At 42.7% G+C, this 16370-nt stretch overlaps 1 protein-coding gene across 1 annotated transcript in view; it reads left to right on the top strand.

Annotated features, from left to right (window-relative positions):
- Window positions 1-9672, top strand: part of LOC124805419 — a 187820-nt gene extending 178148 nt beyond the window's left edge. The window contains exon 7 of the mRNA XM_047265981.1: window positions 7596-9672. Within this exon, the coding sequence (XP_047121937.1) occupies window positions 7596-9094 (1499 nt within the window). The 3' untranslated portion in view covers window positions 9095-9672. The remainder of the gene's footprint in view (window positions 1-7595) is intronic.
- The last annotated feature ends 6698 nt before the right edge of the window (window positions 9673-16370 follow it).

The following is a 16370-nucleotide window of genomic DNA, read 5'->3' on the forward strand; positions in this document are numbered from 1 at the left end:
GCGCACAGATCGCAAATAGCGACAAAATACACACAGCTATTGTTGTCTGAATCTTCATCAATCTATCTACCATCAGCACCGATTCCGAAGCCTATATGGAGAGAGATTGACAACGAATACTGATAAAATATACTTATAATTAAATGTACCCCCACCTTTGACTTGGAAACGAGAGTTAATTCGAGTTTTTCATTGTCGTTTTCGTTTTTAGCCTAGTCGATATAGTTAACAAACATTTAGTTCACTTCAGATATGTTTTCACTGTTTCTTAGTCTCTTCAGTAGCCCACTAGGCACAGGTGTGTTAAATGTCGGACATTTATCTGCTTATTAGGAGAGCAACACCACAACAACACATGTCAGCAGCAGACAAGACTGTGGGAATGTGTTTGCAGTGGTTCACCAAGTAATACACAGTAGCATGAAGTTCATGCTCCCAGGAGCATCTCTTGTTATAGAGCATTACCATCTACATAGAGCATCAAACTTCGGTGGCTCTGTTTATAAAAAAGAGAGGAGCTTTATGTCCACTCTGTACTATCGCTTCAATCTTTTACTAACGTCGAAATCCCAACCAAAAATTGCAAACGTCAAAAATGCTTCCCATATGATGCCAATCTGACTCAAAATAGCAGAAATTGTCCATCACATCCCCTTCACAAACAAAACCACCCACACAGACGATACCCAAATGTACCATTCTTATTTACATGGATCACCTACAACTAGTCCCATTTCGTAAATACGAAGTAAAGGCATCATCCTCTAACCCAAACTTGTCTACCATCCCTTTCATGAAAGACATTAATTGTAGTACCACTGTGTACCACAATATTCAGTCCATTTGAACGTCCACATATTGTGCAGTAGAGAATGATAACAATCACACTAACCATCCATATTATTCTCTAAGTCACCTAATCCAAAACCCCATTCTGCCTCCTTCCCAGCTACCGGAAAACACTAGTTTAGAGTCTTTACCTGACCCTGCTTTGTCATCTGACACTTCATGGCATAGCAGCAGTATAATATCCTGTCAATAATATCTGCCATCTCAGCTCCAACAAAATTCTCTTCACTCACATGTTACCTCAATACAACATCCAAGCACTAACGAAACATTCTTGCAGCCACACTACACTATCTGGTTTCCACCACACTCTCTACAAAGCACAGAGGAACACTAGCATATATCCTGAGGTACGACTGCCATTCGCTGCCTGCGAGGTACCCCTTATTTTAGCATCTCACCTTTACTATTTACCTGAAGAATCTAACAATCTGTGCCACCATCATCTACATCTGAAACTGCGACTTCTTTGCCCATCATTTTCACTTATGTTACTGCCACAGACCTGCCACTCCCCTGCCAGACTTGTGTGAGTGTATCAGTTGGTTAACAGTCTACAAGTTTATCAGATTACTTTACGTCAAAACACCCAACCTGGCAGCAACACTGTTCTACATACCACACTTTCCTAAACTTGCCTCCTTGGTTATATTGCTGCACGTGTCCTCAATCCAGTTAAAAGTGATAACCACCCTTCTCACAATCCTCTACACCACACCTAACAGACCAAACCCATCCGCAAACCCCCACAAAAATTCATACAACAATTCTCTCACAGGACTTGGATGGTGTACAGGAACTGCATCCATAGCCACTTTCAAAGTCACCCTATTACCCTGTGCCATACCTCACCACATCCATTCTTCAAGATAATTGTCTCGAAACATATTTGCCCATACTCCCTTCATATGCTTTACTAATCCTTCTTCCACACCAAATGCTACTTCTAAATACAGCGGCTCATCTGTAACCTTGTTCAGGACAAGAAATTGTGAAACTGATTACAGATATGTGCAAAAATAAGACCGTACCTCCCATAAACTCAGAAAAGTACTGTTAAGGTTTACTCCCCCACGTTATCCTCTCTTCGACCATAACCAGTCATTGCCAAACAACCTGAGCAATACTGACGTCAGAGCCTCACATCTCGAAGACATCCTCACTCCACCATCTGACCACTCTACAGCTCAGTATGTCCATCAGCGCATATGTACCACCGTCCCTTCCTCCCACTTTACAATACCTGACCACAGTGGCACAAAACAAATTAAATGCAGTAGTTACAGCACAAGACGTTAGCTCAACACATTGCAGAAAATACAAAACAGAGTCTGCTCGTGACTCAATTACATGTCGTCACCTCAAGAAAATCGTCTTACCCTTCCTACTAGCACAATGCACGTTGTAATATGCCATCCTGTATACAGATTTCTATCCCATGTCATAGAAGACATGCACAATATTCCTCGTCCTTAAACCTGATAAATGTCCCTGTGAATTCCTATCCGACCAACCTGTTAGCCTTACTTCCATCTTCAGTAAGCTGCTTCAACCGATCCTAACCCAGAACATCTACAAAAGTTTAAAACACTACCTACGCCTAGACGACATCCAGTATGGCTCCCATCACAAGTACCTCACAGATTACAAGCTTCTTATCCTTATCTACTGCCTTTTCCTATAATGAAAAAAGGCTGTTCTGCTTATTTTTCTTTCCTCAGAAAATGAGACACCTTTGACCAAGTATGTTATACTAGTCCCATGTTTAAACTACAGATATGTGCTCTTCCAAACAATTATGTCTGCCATGTAGCTTCTTGCCTGACGCACTCACTGTAGATCTTACCCACCAGCGTACCTTCATTTGCCTACATGGGTGCCCCTACACAGCTGATAGTCACCATTCATCTGCTCTGTCTGCTCCATCTTGCCGAAAACACCGACTTCCTTGACTGAGCCAGCTTCCCGCTCCCCCCTAGCCCAACGCCACCTCAAACTTCCTAACGTCCCCTCCAGAACTTCCTCAATAACTTCCCCTTTTGATGCTGCCTCTGTTACCTCAAAATCTATTACATTATAAAGCTTTGCAGTTCTTGTCATAGTGTAATATTGCTACAAGAATTTTGCTATGCTGAAATCGGGTGCTAATAGTAGAATAAAAGCGGGTTAAAAGCCGTGATCTGTCTGGGGACGTTAACCGTGGATTACTGGGCAACTGTTTCATCAGATATTTAGTCTAGGTTTACCAAGCAGACTAACATTAATGATAATCTTTTAATAGTCATACAAAACCGGTAATATATATATATATATATATATATATATATATATATATAAGAGAATTTAAATAAAAAGAAAGAAATCAGTTTATATTTGGAAATTTATTTTTAAGATTGTTCATTGAAATTTCAGCATATTATACGTGATTTATAACTGAGCTGGTGCCTTATTTACGATTGAAAAATGTGAGATTATAATCTTACGGAACACATAAAATATGGAGCCAAGATTGGGAGACTGCATACGACACTGCATTCATAAAATAACTCACGAAGAACATTGAAACATAAGCAAGAAGAAATTAACCACAACCAACAGATTCAGTTTTTTTTACCCAAAGAAATTACGTTCATACCACAATCCTGTCCGTCATGTAATTACCACACACTGGTATACTAAATTCATATTAACTCTTTGTGAAGTCTTCGCAAAAAGAATAGCTGAGGGCTACTTTGATGATTACACCACATGATCCACGTGGTCAACTTGGTTTACACAAAGCGTACAACTCCACAATAATTTTGATAATTAAAATACATTAGATCGAAAAGCAATTGACAAAAGCAAGACCTTGAACTGGTTACTAACGTCTTACTATTAACCTGATGGGTCAAACAGTTATATAAGCACGTGGTAGTGGTCTCGCAAAGTACACCCCACGTGGGCTGAACATAAAGAAAAGTTGCTATATTGAAAATATAGTCAAGACGAGACGTTATAATCACACAAACATTCGCATTTAAGATTGATCTTAGTTAGAGTTACTGATCAACACGTAGTTCCACTTTACTCACAAAGTAGTAACAAAGCAACTACCGGAAACTAATCTGAACTTCACACGAGAATAATACTGCGCTGCAATTTAAGATAACATCGGATATTTTAGACCTAAACCCGAAATAAAGGTGATTAAATTTTCAGTTAGGCTGAACTTAAGAAATCCATTGTCCTACGGGCTTAACAGACACGCGGTTAGCCGGAGATCTTACCACTTCAGACGCTCGCCACGGCCACACTGCAACTGCCCTACAGCCGAGCGTGCTTCCTGAGGGTGGCTCACAAAGACCAACGGAAGTGGCCAGAGGGGCAGCTTCCTATACCAACATGACAACGGACGGACAGGACCATACTAAGGATAGAAACCTCTTTGCTTTTAGGAAGCGTAGCTACCTGTTCCGACGTTGGTCCTACTGTTCTCTAGCAGACAGCCTTGTCTGCTACCCTCAAGCATGCAACTGGAAATACATATGCTCATTCATCCTCTCACACAAAAGGGAAGGGGGATGACAGTATCTTATCATATACAGTATATAAAAGAAAGCGGATGTAGGTTCCGTATGAAACTGTGTGACATGAATTACATATAAGAATTACATATAAACTGTGCTTTAAAGTGTAGTAGTGTGACAGATCGTTCTTGTTTATGTGTAAAAGTAACACGTTCCACTGCTCAGTCTCCTCCCAGATAGTCAGAAACGCCACAGTACATTTAGAAGAGGAATTTATTCCATCAATGGCAACAGATTTAAGAAATTAAACATGAAAGGAATCCAACAGAGACCTTTCAATAGGAAATATTAAACATCGTTTGCCTCTCTCTGACTTCCAGTGCACCATACATAAAAGCTCCATCCACCTTACTATCACACTAAAGTATGCTGTACTATATGCCGTCATAGCTGAAGCTGTTAACACATGCCTGTACAGTCAGCAGTCGCAGTCGATTTGAAGAAATTAGTTCAGAAACAGGCGGTGGAAGAAATTTTCACCACCACTATTTGTCCAGCACTGGGAAGGAGGAAGGAAGTGTAAAAACTGCTTACCACCAGACTTTGCACTAATGTTCTAGATAAATTACAAACTTCCGCTCAATATCTCGTGGCGTGAGAGCCTGTGGCACTGTTAATGGTAAAGGATAGAATACCGATGAATACAATCCAGTAAAATCGCTGATAGAATTGTCAAGAAGTAGATGTAACCATATAACAACGCCGATTATCTGACACAATTGCTGTCACGAAATCTCAAATTGAAATTAAGTTTATATCTGACCATTATTAATGAAATGTCAGAATGGTTCAAATGGCTCCGAGCACTATGGGACTTAGCTTCTAAGGTCATCAATCCCCTAGAACTTAGAACTGCTTAAATCTAACTAACCTAAGGACATCACACACATCCATGCCCGAGGCAGGATTCGAACCTGCGACCGTAGCGGTCGTGCGGCTCCAGCTAGTAGCGCCTAGGACCGCTCGGCCACCCCGGCCGGCGAAATATCAGGATATTACACGCAACTGATTACTACTGGAATAACACCAAAAAATGTAATCAGAAACAAGTAGACAGCAACAGAAATAACAAAATCGCTGATCATCTGTCACAACTGGTGTTGCTAAACGTCAACTGCAGACAGATTTACTTCTGACTACTACTAAACGAAAGGTCAGAACATACTACAAACTGATTATTAGTGCTACATTAACGTAAAATATGGACAGTAACAAATAAAGAGCAACAGAAATAACGATATTGCATGGAAGTCAGGAGTTGAAAAATATGTAAAATATTATTTGTATGTAACTCACATATAATGCAACAAATGTACCAAAATGTATGAGACTTTCTATTACAGATAACTTGATGATGGTTGTGTAGCTTAAATAGGGCCATAGTAAAAAAAAAATAATACTTATAACAGCGTAACTGGTTGTGTTCCAATTTGTGTTGACATACCGCCGTACATCATTCTGAGTAATTACGCCTGGACATTTGTCGGTTGTGACCTACCCCAGTGACTTATCATCGACGATTTACTTAAACGACACCGTCCACTGGAGACTGTGTTCATCTACACTACTGGCCATTAAAATTTCTATACCACGAAGATGACGTGCCACAGACGCGAAATTTAACCGACACGAAGAAGATGCTCTGGTATGCAAATGATTAGCTTTTCAGAGCATTCACACAAGGTTGGCGCCGGTGGCAACATCTAAAACGTGCAGACACGAGGAAAGTTTCCAACCGATTTCGCATACACAAACAGCAGTTGACCGGCGTTGCCTGGTGAAACGTTGTTGTGATGCCTCGTGTAAGGGGGAGAAATGCGTACTATCACGTTTCCAACTTTGATAAAGGTCGGATTGTAGCCTACCGCGATTGCGGTTTATCGTATCGCGACATTGCTGCTCGCGTTGGTCGAGATCCAATGACTGTTAGCAGAATATTGAATCGGTGGGTTCAGGAGGATAATACGGAATGCCGAGCTGGATCCCAACGGTCTCGTATCAGTAGCAGTCGAGATGACAGACATCTTATCCGCACGGCTGTAACGGATCATGCAGCCACGTCTCGATCCCTGAGTCAACAGATGGGGACGTTTGCAAGACAACAACCATCTGCACGAACAGTTCGACGACGTTTGCAGCAGCATGGACTATCAGCTCGGAGGCCATGGCTGCGGTTACCCTTGACGCTGCATCACAGACAGGAGCGCCGGCGATGGTGTACTCGACGACGAACCTGGATGCACGAATGGCAAAACATTTTTTCGGATGAATCCAGGTTCTGTTTACATCATCATGATGGTCGCATCCGTGTTTGGCGACATCGTGGTGAACGCACATTGGAAGCGTGTATTCGTCATCACCATACTGGCGTATCACCCGGCGTGATGGTATGGGGTGCCATTGGTTACACGTCTCCGTCACCTCTTGTTCGCAGTGGCGGCACTTTGAACAGTGGACGTTACATTTCAGATGTGTTCCAGCCGTGGCTCTACCCTTCGTTCGATCCCTGCATGTTGCAGGTCCTGTACGGGCCTTTCTGGATACAGAAAATGTTCGACTGCTACCCTGGCCAGCACATTCTCCAGATCTCTCACCAATGGAAAACGTCTGGTCAATGGTGGCCGTGCAACTGGCTCGTCACAATACGCCAGTCACTACTCTTGATGAACTGTGGTATCGTGTTGAAGCTGCACGGGCAGCTGTACCTGTACACGCCATCCAAGCTCTGTTCGACTCAATGCCGAGGCGTATCAAAGCCGTTATTACAGCCAGAGGTGGTTGTTCTGGGTACTGATTTCTCAGGATCTGCCGGCCGCGGTGGCCGTGCCGTTCTAGGCGCTTCAGTCCGGAACCGTGGGACTGCTGCGGTCGCAGGTTCGAATCCTGCCTCGGGCATGGATGTGTGTGATGTCCTTAGGTTAGTTAGGTTTAAGTAGTTCTAAGTTCTAGGGGACTGATGACCTAAGATGTTAAGTCCCATTTGAACCATTTTTTTTCTCAGGATCTATGCACTCAAATTGCATGAAAATGTAATCACATGTCAGTTCTAGTATAATATATTCGTCCAATGAATACCCGTGTTATCATCTGCATTTCTTCTTGGTGTAGCAGTTTTAATGGCCAGTAGTGTACCTTTGGCCTAGGAGCACCACTTAACTTGCAGCGATCCTTTTGCAGATGAGAAGTGGCAGCTGGATGTCAAGGGCGATGCTACAGTCTCTGTGGACACTGACTGCATCCAGCTGTTGGTGGACACCCTGGACCACCCCACGTGTCCACTGGAAGACCTGCCACCGGAGACCATCGCGCAGCGCCGGCAGTGCCGCGCGCAGCTGTGGGACGACATGGTGCAGAGGTCGCCCCACGTACCCGTCACCAGCTACCTGGCCTACACGCAGAGGACCAATATTAACCTCTGCCTCTTGGCCTGGATGGCTGCCAACTCACTTGGCGTTTGTCAGGACGTCCCCTTTAGTGTAATACAATCCGCGCATGACGCCCGTTGCTATTTTGACAGTCCTGACGACCGATCGTGTATGAAATCGAACGCCACAGACTCCATCTGCTCTGTTTCCAGAGCTATTCTGTTGCTCAAGTGTGAAGATTTTTCCTTCAACAAACGTCACAATGTGTGCACCGTCGACGTTCACAGAAATGGATCGTTCTCCAGGACCATCAGTCCATCTTGGGGACGGGATGTCAAAGCATATGTAGAGCCAACGGAAAGAACACTGAACTACAAATACAGTTTAAGCAGCACCACCTTGAAATACAAGGACTTTAAACTCGACAGCTTAAAACCATTAGAAATTTCATTTGTAACAGTAAATATTCTTTTCCGGTTCCTGACTGCTGGATTATTCATGTACCTTTCCCATTTTCGTAATTTGCCAGGAAAGATATTATTATCCTATCAGATCACGGGAATAATCCAGATCTTGTGTTCTGAGGTCCTGTACCGCATGGCAGGCGTCCCCGACTTATCGACGATGGTACTGATCGATACCGCCCTCATGCTTCTCAGCTGCATCTGGCTAAACACGTTCTGCTACCAAATGTACGCATGCATTCGACATCTCAGGCTTCCCAACGTCCTACCACCTGCTGAAGCGAGAAAGGTATTCCGCCGTCAGGTGCTCTATGCACTAATACCCTGGAGTGCAGTGTGCACAGCCAGTACTGTTTTGGAAAATACGAGCAAATATTATCTGTTCCATAGTCGGATAATATTCCTCGGGGGGATATCGCTCTCGATAGCGTTCAATTTGGTTTGTCTTGGAATCGTGGCATACATGTACCGACGTGCGAAGGATACTATGAGTAAACTAAAAATTTATAGTAAAGATAAAATTCGCTCGAAGACAGAAGTTCTTTACCTAACAATTAAGACTTTCATCTTAAGTGGGACAGGTGTACTTATTAGAATCGGGTTCCATCAGGCAGAAGGCATAGCACAGTACGTGTATTACGTACATATAGCAACTATGATGCAGGGACCACTGATGCTTGTTCTTTTCATTTGCAACAAAACAACGGTACCTGCGCTCAGGAAGAGGCTGCAAGCGTGGGGGAGCCCAGACGCCATCAGTCCGGGGCAAGAGCTCTGCTCAACGGCCGAGAGGAATCTGAGGAAGAGAACCACTGTGCAGTCTCCGGCTGCAGAATCCTCGCTGTAGTCTCCGAGAACACTCCACCCAAAGGGCTGTCTCCGCTGTAGACCGTAGCAAAGCCAGTGACCAGTGATGATGACCGACCCAGCTGACGTCACAATATTAACTGCGACCAGTCTCCCACAACTAGTGCATCAGTTAGCTAATTTGTTCCTTATTTGTAATCATTGTATGTACGTGGTAGGTTTTGTTCACATATTTTAATTCATTGAGGTTCACTAATTACTTCCCAACATTGAATCTGCATGAAAATAAGAGGAAAGTGCTTGTCCCATTTCTTCTACCCAGGTTCTCTGCCGAAACACCAAAACAAACTCAGAAATGTAAATAATTTTTCAGTACCCAACATTTTCCAAAGACGAAAATAATGCAAGAAATTGCTGTTTACGATAAATTACTTTAACCTCCTTTCTATAAAGTGAAGGCAACTGAATGTACTCTTAAAATGCATTTATAGGAATCTCTGTCGTTTCCCCTGATTCATACACACCTTTTAATACACGTCTCATTTAATCTTACGTCTGGAACTGCGTAATACTTAGTACATACAGCTGCACAGCCACGCCTCATCCTGTGCGAATGAAACAGCCTGTGATTTGATGTTCGATTCGTCCTAGGAATTACTTTTTTCCGTCAGTGTTAAAAGAGTTTCACCTCTTCGTGTGCCTAAAAATTATCGTGCTGCACAACATTAAACTCAAGGCTGAGATGGAATTTTTCACAGAAACTATATTTGTGTATATATTTTTTGTTCATCATTAACGCCATTTATATTATGTCAGATATGTAAATTTTATGTAATTGTGTAAAAATTGTACATGTATATGATTTGTAATGCAACTATTGTGCCAAGAAAACTTAATATCAGTGTATAATCAGATGAATGGGGATTTGGATGCAGCTGAATGGCATCTTATACCGCTTGTCGAGCTGTTTAGGGGTTCGATTCGACAGAATGGCACAAACAGCCACAGTAAAGAACACCAAAAATTAATCTAATCATATGTGTGAAATGTGTTTTGAAGTGAGCGCAGAGATTTAAAGGAGAGCGCCACACGAAACCTGGGTGCAGACATTAGTGAGACGGAATGGCACATAAAGATACTTTAGAAGACGTTACAAATTAGTGTGTATCCTGGGTGTTAGTCTTCAGTAAGGAAGAATGTTGCTTAAAATGGCATATGTACAAACAGTATTGTGGCAGAAAACAGATGTGCCAGAAGTTACTTTAAAACTTAGTGAAAGATGTGTGGTTCCATGTTGACCATTTCCAGACCTTACATAGGTATCTGCAGTTATAGTTATTATTTACCATAATGACAAAATGACTGTCAAATTACACACTTTGTTGCTATAACAAGATGGACACACAGTTTACAGAAGGATATCGACATAGATTCTGTCTACATCATTTTGTGTTTGCAATTGCTCTTTGATGATTTTAAGCTTTTAAATATATTATTTAATAAAGAATAATATTTGTATTGTCCATGATACAGATAACTATTTCCATTTCCAACATCGTTACCATTTCTCAGTTTTACGCCAAATGTCTTGGTTTTTTCAGTTCTCAAATAGTGTGCTGTGTCTGCACTATGTGCTTGTACTGTGGATTTATTGTATTTTCCCAATCTGTAGCAGTCGAAGGACACTCCAAGTCTTCACATTTCTGCCCGTCTGGCCTACACAAAATACAGTATGTTACACTAGCATAGATGATTTCATAAATGCCAGGCTCTCTATCACCATATTGTAGTGACACCATGGATGTACTATTGAAAAAGTATTAATACAAACATATTAAACTGTTTATGCAATGAAGCTCATAAAATGCAGCCGCAAGATGATCATCACATGTGTAGTTGCAATGCAGTTATACAGTGTACCATCAGCAAGAAATTTTGGGGAAATGAAGTTAGTGACATGGAAATCATGACTGGCATCCTGACAAAATGCTAAATGATTACTTCATTTGAACAAAGGCGATGTTAAGTAAATCAACAGTAAAACAATGCAGCACTGTAATCGCTACATCTCAACAACATCAGGAAATACTATTGGATGCCACTTTCTCATCCTCCCCATCCATATTCCTCATGTTCCCCCACTAGAAGCAACTGCAGCAATGATACAGTGCATGAAGTTGTTAACTCATCACATAGTATCACATTAGGATAGAAAACCTTTTTGTCATAAGTATGCAAAAGACTGGTGAATGATGGGCAAATTACCATCAAAATGTGTCACAATACCTTAAATTCAATAAAAAAGCTACTGTTGTGCAGCATAGGACAGGTAGTACTTGTTTCATTTGGGGATGGATGTTGGTCAGATAAGTTACTGCCATATATATGTACTGGTCATGAGGAGGGAATGGTGGATCCTGCAAATTGTACTCGACACTGGAGCTGAGTGTCAGACCAGAATTTTCTGCTGTTCAGTATGGGCTGCATGATCAAATGACACAGGAAAGATTATGGTTGCATTTTGACAATGTTCTGTGATCTCTTGTATCCTCCTCGACTATTTGGCAGTGTAGAAACCATCACTGCACTAACAAGAGTGCACTTTCACTTGAGCAGCATGGCAACCAACTATGAGGATTGCCTTATAGGTTTCTATAAACTACCAGTAGATGGCACTATTGGTACGTGACAATACTTAGTTTTAATAGTTATCATTTGTGGTTGTTAAAAGAAAGGTGCCTCAGAAATAGACAAGTCAGACTGTTTACAGTAAGCATTTAAAGTAACAGTGTTTTGAAAAATTGGAAGTCCACATGAAGTTTTTAGTTGGATAGAATTTTTTACAAATTCATACAGGCCTAGATCAACAATGCTTCAGATAGATTTCTTCAACTTTGTTCCAAAAAGACTTTACACTTGGTTTGCAGAATATGGGCAGAGCCAGGCTTCCATGACAAATGAATTTTGTTAAGGTCAGCTAGAATCAGTTGTTACAAAATAAATAAATAAAAGTCAATGATGTTCACAACACAACTGAAGAGTTTCAGCATATGACCTCTGAAGTGTCGACCACGTCATCGGTTTCCGAATCAATGAACATGCAAGCAAGTTCGGAAGAATCGAATGCTCTATCCTCAGCAACAGGCAAACGGGACAACGCATCGGCGTTTCCATTCTTAGCAGTGGACCGATACAAGATATCGTAGCGGTACTGCGAGAGGAAAATAGACTAGCGAATGAATTTCTGCGCTGTACACGGAGGTACAGGCTTGTTCGGATGAAAAAGCGACGTCAAAGGTTTGTGGTCAGTGATGATGGTAAAGTGACGACCATACAAGAAATCATGGAACTTAGTAACACCAAAGACGAGAGCCAAAGCTTATTTCTCTATCTGTAAATAATTTCTTTGCGCAGACGAGAGCAATTTTGACGCAAAGGCAATAGGGCGATCATGCGATCCATCTTTGTGCGCAAGCACAGCACCGATCCCGAAATCAGATGCATCTACCATCAACAAAAGGGGTTTCTGGGGATCGAATGGCGTAAGGCAAGTATTTGAAAGCAACGCCGATTTCAACTGGCGAAAGGCGCGTTCGCATTCCGTCGTCCAGACGAACGGAACACCTTGACGGCGTAAGCGATGAAGCGGAGCTGAAATGGAAGAGGCTTGCGGCACATAGTATAATAATGAAGTTTTCCCAGCACACTCTGTAGCTGCTTCAAATTCTGCGGCGAAGGCAAGTCCTGTATGGCACGGAGGTGCTCTGGACTCGGATGTACGCCTTGGGCATTGATTACATGTCCCAAATATGGTAAGTCACGAGCAAAAAACACACATTTGTCCTTCCGCAAGCGAAGACCATTTTGTCGCAATACCTGAAATAAAGTTCGGAGGTTGGCTAAATGTTCTTCTTCTGTCTTTCCGGAGATCACAATATCGTCCAGATAGTTTGGTACAGTAGGGACCGACGCACAAACAGTTTGTAGATACTGCTGAAATAATGCAGGGGCGGATGCACACCCGAATGGCAGTCTTTTGAATCGATATAAACCAAGATGCGTGTTAACCACCAAGACTCGCTGGGATTCTTCGTCCACCGGTATTTGCAAGTACGCATCTGCTAGGTCCAACTTCGATAAATATTTACCCGGGCGGGGTAAAGGAAAAGTTGCAATCACTAGTTGTGGATTCACTGTTGCCTTGAAGTCCACACAAATTCTCAGTGTTCCGGAAGGTTTCGGCAAAATTACTAAGGGTGAAGCCCAGAGAGAAGCCTGCACACGTTCAATTACACCTTGTGATTGTAAATCGTGTAATGTTCTTGCGACCTCATCACGCAATGCGTGGGGAACACTGTGCGCTCTGAAAAATTTCGGTTGCGCGTTTACTTTCAGTTCCAAATGTGCTTCATAGTTCTTAGCGCAACCAAGGCCCAGTGCAAAAATGTCTGCAAATTCTTCACACAGACGAGAAACACTGACTGAAGGCACAGTCCGGTTCACTGATAGGACCTGATTTACGATAGACAAGCTAAACAACTGAAATAAATCCAAACCAAACAAGTTCACTGCAGAAGAAGAACGAAGAACGTAAAATGACAAGTTTTGTTTGTCCCTTGTATGTTGCAAGAAGGCTGCACTGTCCTAACACAGGGATAGGCTGTCCGGAATATGTAGTTAGCTGAACATTGGCGGCACGCAAGGGAGGTGTGCCCAGTTGTTTGTACGTGTCTTTATTGATCAGTGAAACTGCAGCTCCGGTATCGAGCTGGAACGGGATCACGTTGCCACCAATGTCCAAGTCTACAAAAAGTTTATTGTCCTGCTGACGACAAGAGCGACTGTCTCGTGCAACGTGAACAGACACTGGTACAGAATCACTCGCTAATTGACGTGATTTCCGGCGGCGTCGACGCACACTTTTTATGGGACGAACACAGTCACTGTGAGAGAGAGTGGCACTGGACGGAGTGGAATTAACTACATGAATTTCCATGGGCGAAGGTTCACGAGCCTGAGTATTCTTGGTTCGATTCCGGCGCAAAGCAAAGGGCCTGGAATGGTTTTTAGTGTCCGATCTGAGCTTTTTCTGGCAAACACTCAGAACATGTCCTTTTTTATTACAGAAAAAGCAAATAGCTTGGCGTGACGGGCAATTCTCACGCGAATGTCTAGTAGCACACCGCGGGCATGACTTTATTACTGCATTTGCATGTTGGCGCGGGACACGTGGCTGCGCAGACGTGCGCGAGGGCTGTTTACCGTTCTGTGCAGCCGGTTAATGTGACACACAGCTGGCGAAGTTTCAAATGATGCCTGAGCAAAGTCAAGTGTGTCTTGCCTATCCAATATGTCTATCACTTGTTGAAGGGAGGGATTGACTAGTTTCAAAATTTGCTCCCGTATACGAACATCAGAAACGTTCTGTGCAATTGCACCACGCACCATAGTATCTGAATAATGGAGTCCACATTCACACTCAAAAGCACAATCCCTAGTAAGGCCTTGCAAAGTTGCAACCCACACCCGATTAATTTGACCGGCCGTACGTTTTGTACGAAAGAACGTATACCGTTTTGCAACTACATTGACTGATTCCTTGAAATAGGCATCTAAAGCAGACAAAATTTCTTCGTAGGACATAGTTGCTACGTCGCGTCGGGGAAATAATTTCACTATCACACGGTACGTTTGCACCCCTACACACGCCAATAAGTGAGGCTGCCGCTCGTTACCTTGAATACTGTAGGCGGCGAGATGGAATCCAAATTGGCGTGACCACTCCGTCCAGCTTTCCATCGCCGCATCGAACGGCCGAAACGCTGGTGCAACTGCGTGTTGTGGCTGCGGTAGCGGTGGAGCGGCGGCTGCCTCATCGTTTTGCATTGCACGTTGACCCTGGACGAGCTGTCCAAGAGCATGCAATAAGGCCTGCGTCTACTGATTCTGCAAGCGATAAAATTCGGACAGTACATCTGGAGATTGTGGCGAAGCCATGACACAAATAAATTAGAGCAATACGAACGCGAAATCCCATCCTCGTCGCCATATGAAGTGTCGGCAAAAGTGCCAACACCGTGTTGTTTGAGGAAGCCGAAATGCATGCTATAAGCTCACGCAGGATGGCGTGAGGTCTGAAACAGGATACTTAATGAATGCTATAAAGAAAAGTACGTAGCTTCTGCAATACTTAACTTTAATCCACAATTGGTGAACATTGGTCTTGTTACTGTACATGCTTCATTAAATACATAGCAAAGGATAAATGGCGCCTTGCTAGGTCGTAGCAATTGACTTAGCTGAAGGCTATGCTAACTATCGTCTCGGCAAATGAGAGCGTAATTCTCCGTGAACCGTTCCTAGCAACGTCGGCTGTACAACTGGGCGAGTGCTAGTAAGTCTCTCTAGACCTGCCGTGTGGCGGCGCTCGGTCTGCTATCACTGATAGTGGCGACACCCGGGTCTGACGTACACTAACGGACCGCGGCCGATTTAAAAGCTACCACCTAGCAAGTGTGGTGTCTGGCGGTGACACCACAACCTCCCATGAGATAGAGACGCCAAGGTGAATGTTTATCAATGCTCTTATTTGCGATAACATTCCTATACTCAGCGAAAATGAGGGAGAATTACAAGACCTGTTTCATGGAATGAACAGTCTAATAAGGACAGAACATGGATTGAGAATAAACTGGTGAGAGGCTTAAGTAAGAATCATAACAGATTAGCAATAAACTTAATATTAAAATTGTGGGGCCATGAAGAAGACAAAGCAAAGAAATTCTTCTACCTTGGAAGAAAAAGTAAGTGATAGATTAAGCAAAGAGGATATAAGCAGTAGAGTAGCAGAGGCAAAGATGGCATTCCTTGCTAAAATAGGTTACCAGTGCATAGGTTTCAATATGAGAATGTATGTTAGGACCATAGCATTGTATGGAAGTGAATCGTGGATCCTGGAAAACCGAGAAAGAGCAAAATCTAATTCTTTTGAGATGTGGTATCTAAGGAGGTGGAAAACTATATACACTAACAACATAATAAATGAGTAGATTCTCCACAGAATTGGCTAGAAAAGGTATAAGTGCAGAATGCTGTCTAGAGAAAGAGAAAGGATGATATGGCATGTGTTAACGATCTATTACCGTCGAGATGTTTCCATGACAGAAGTCCTGCAATCTGTAAATCTTATCTGAAATTTAAAAAAAAAATCGCTTATCTATAAGATATTGTGCACAGAATAATGGCACAGTTTTTTCTAAATCTGATAAAATAGTGAAATGATGGACATGTGAAACAAAGATGTAGCTTTGTCACCT

Source organism: Schistocerca piceifrons, chromosome 7, assembly GCF_021461385.2.
Source record: "Schistocerca piceifrons isolate TAMUIC-IGC-003096 chromosome 7, iqSchPice1.1, whole genome shotgun sequence".
Lineage (NCBI taxonomy): Eukaryota > Metazoa > Arthropoda > Insecta > Orthoptera > Acrididae > Schistocerca > Schistocerca piceifrons.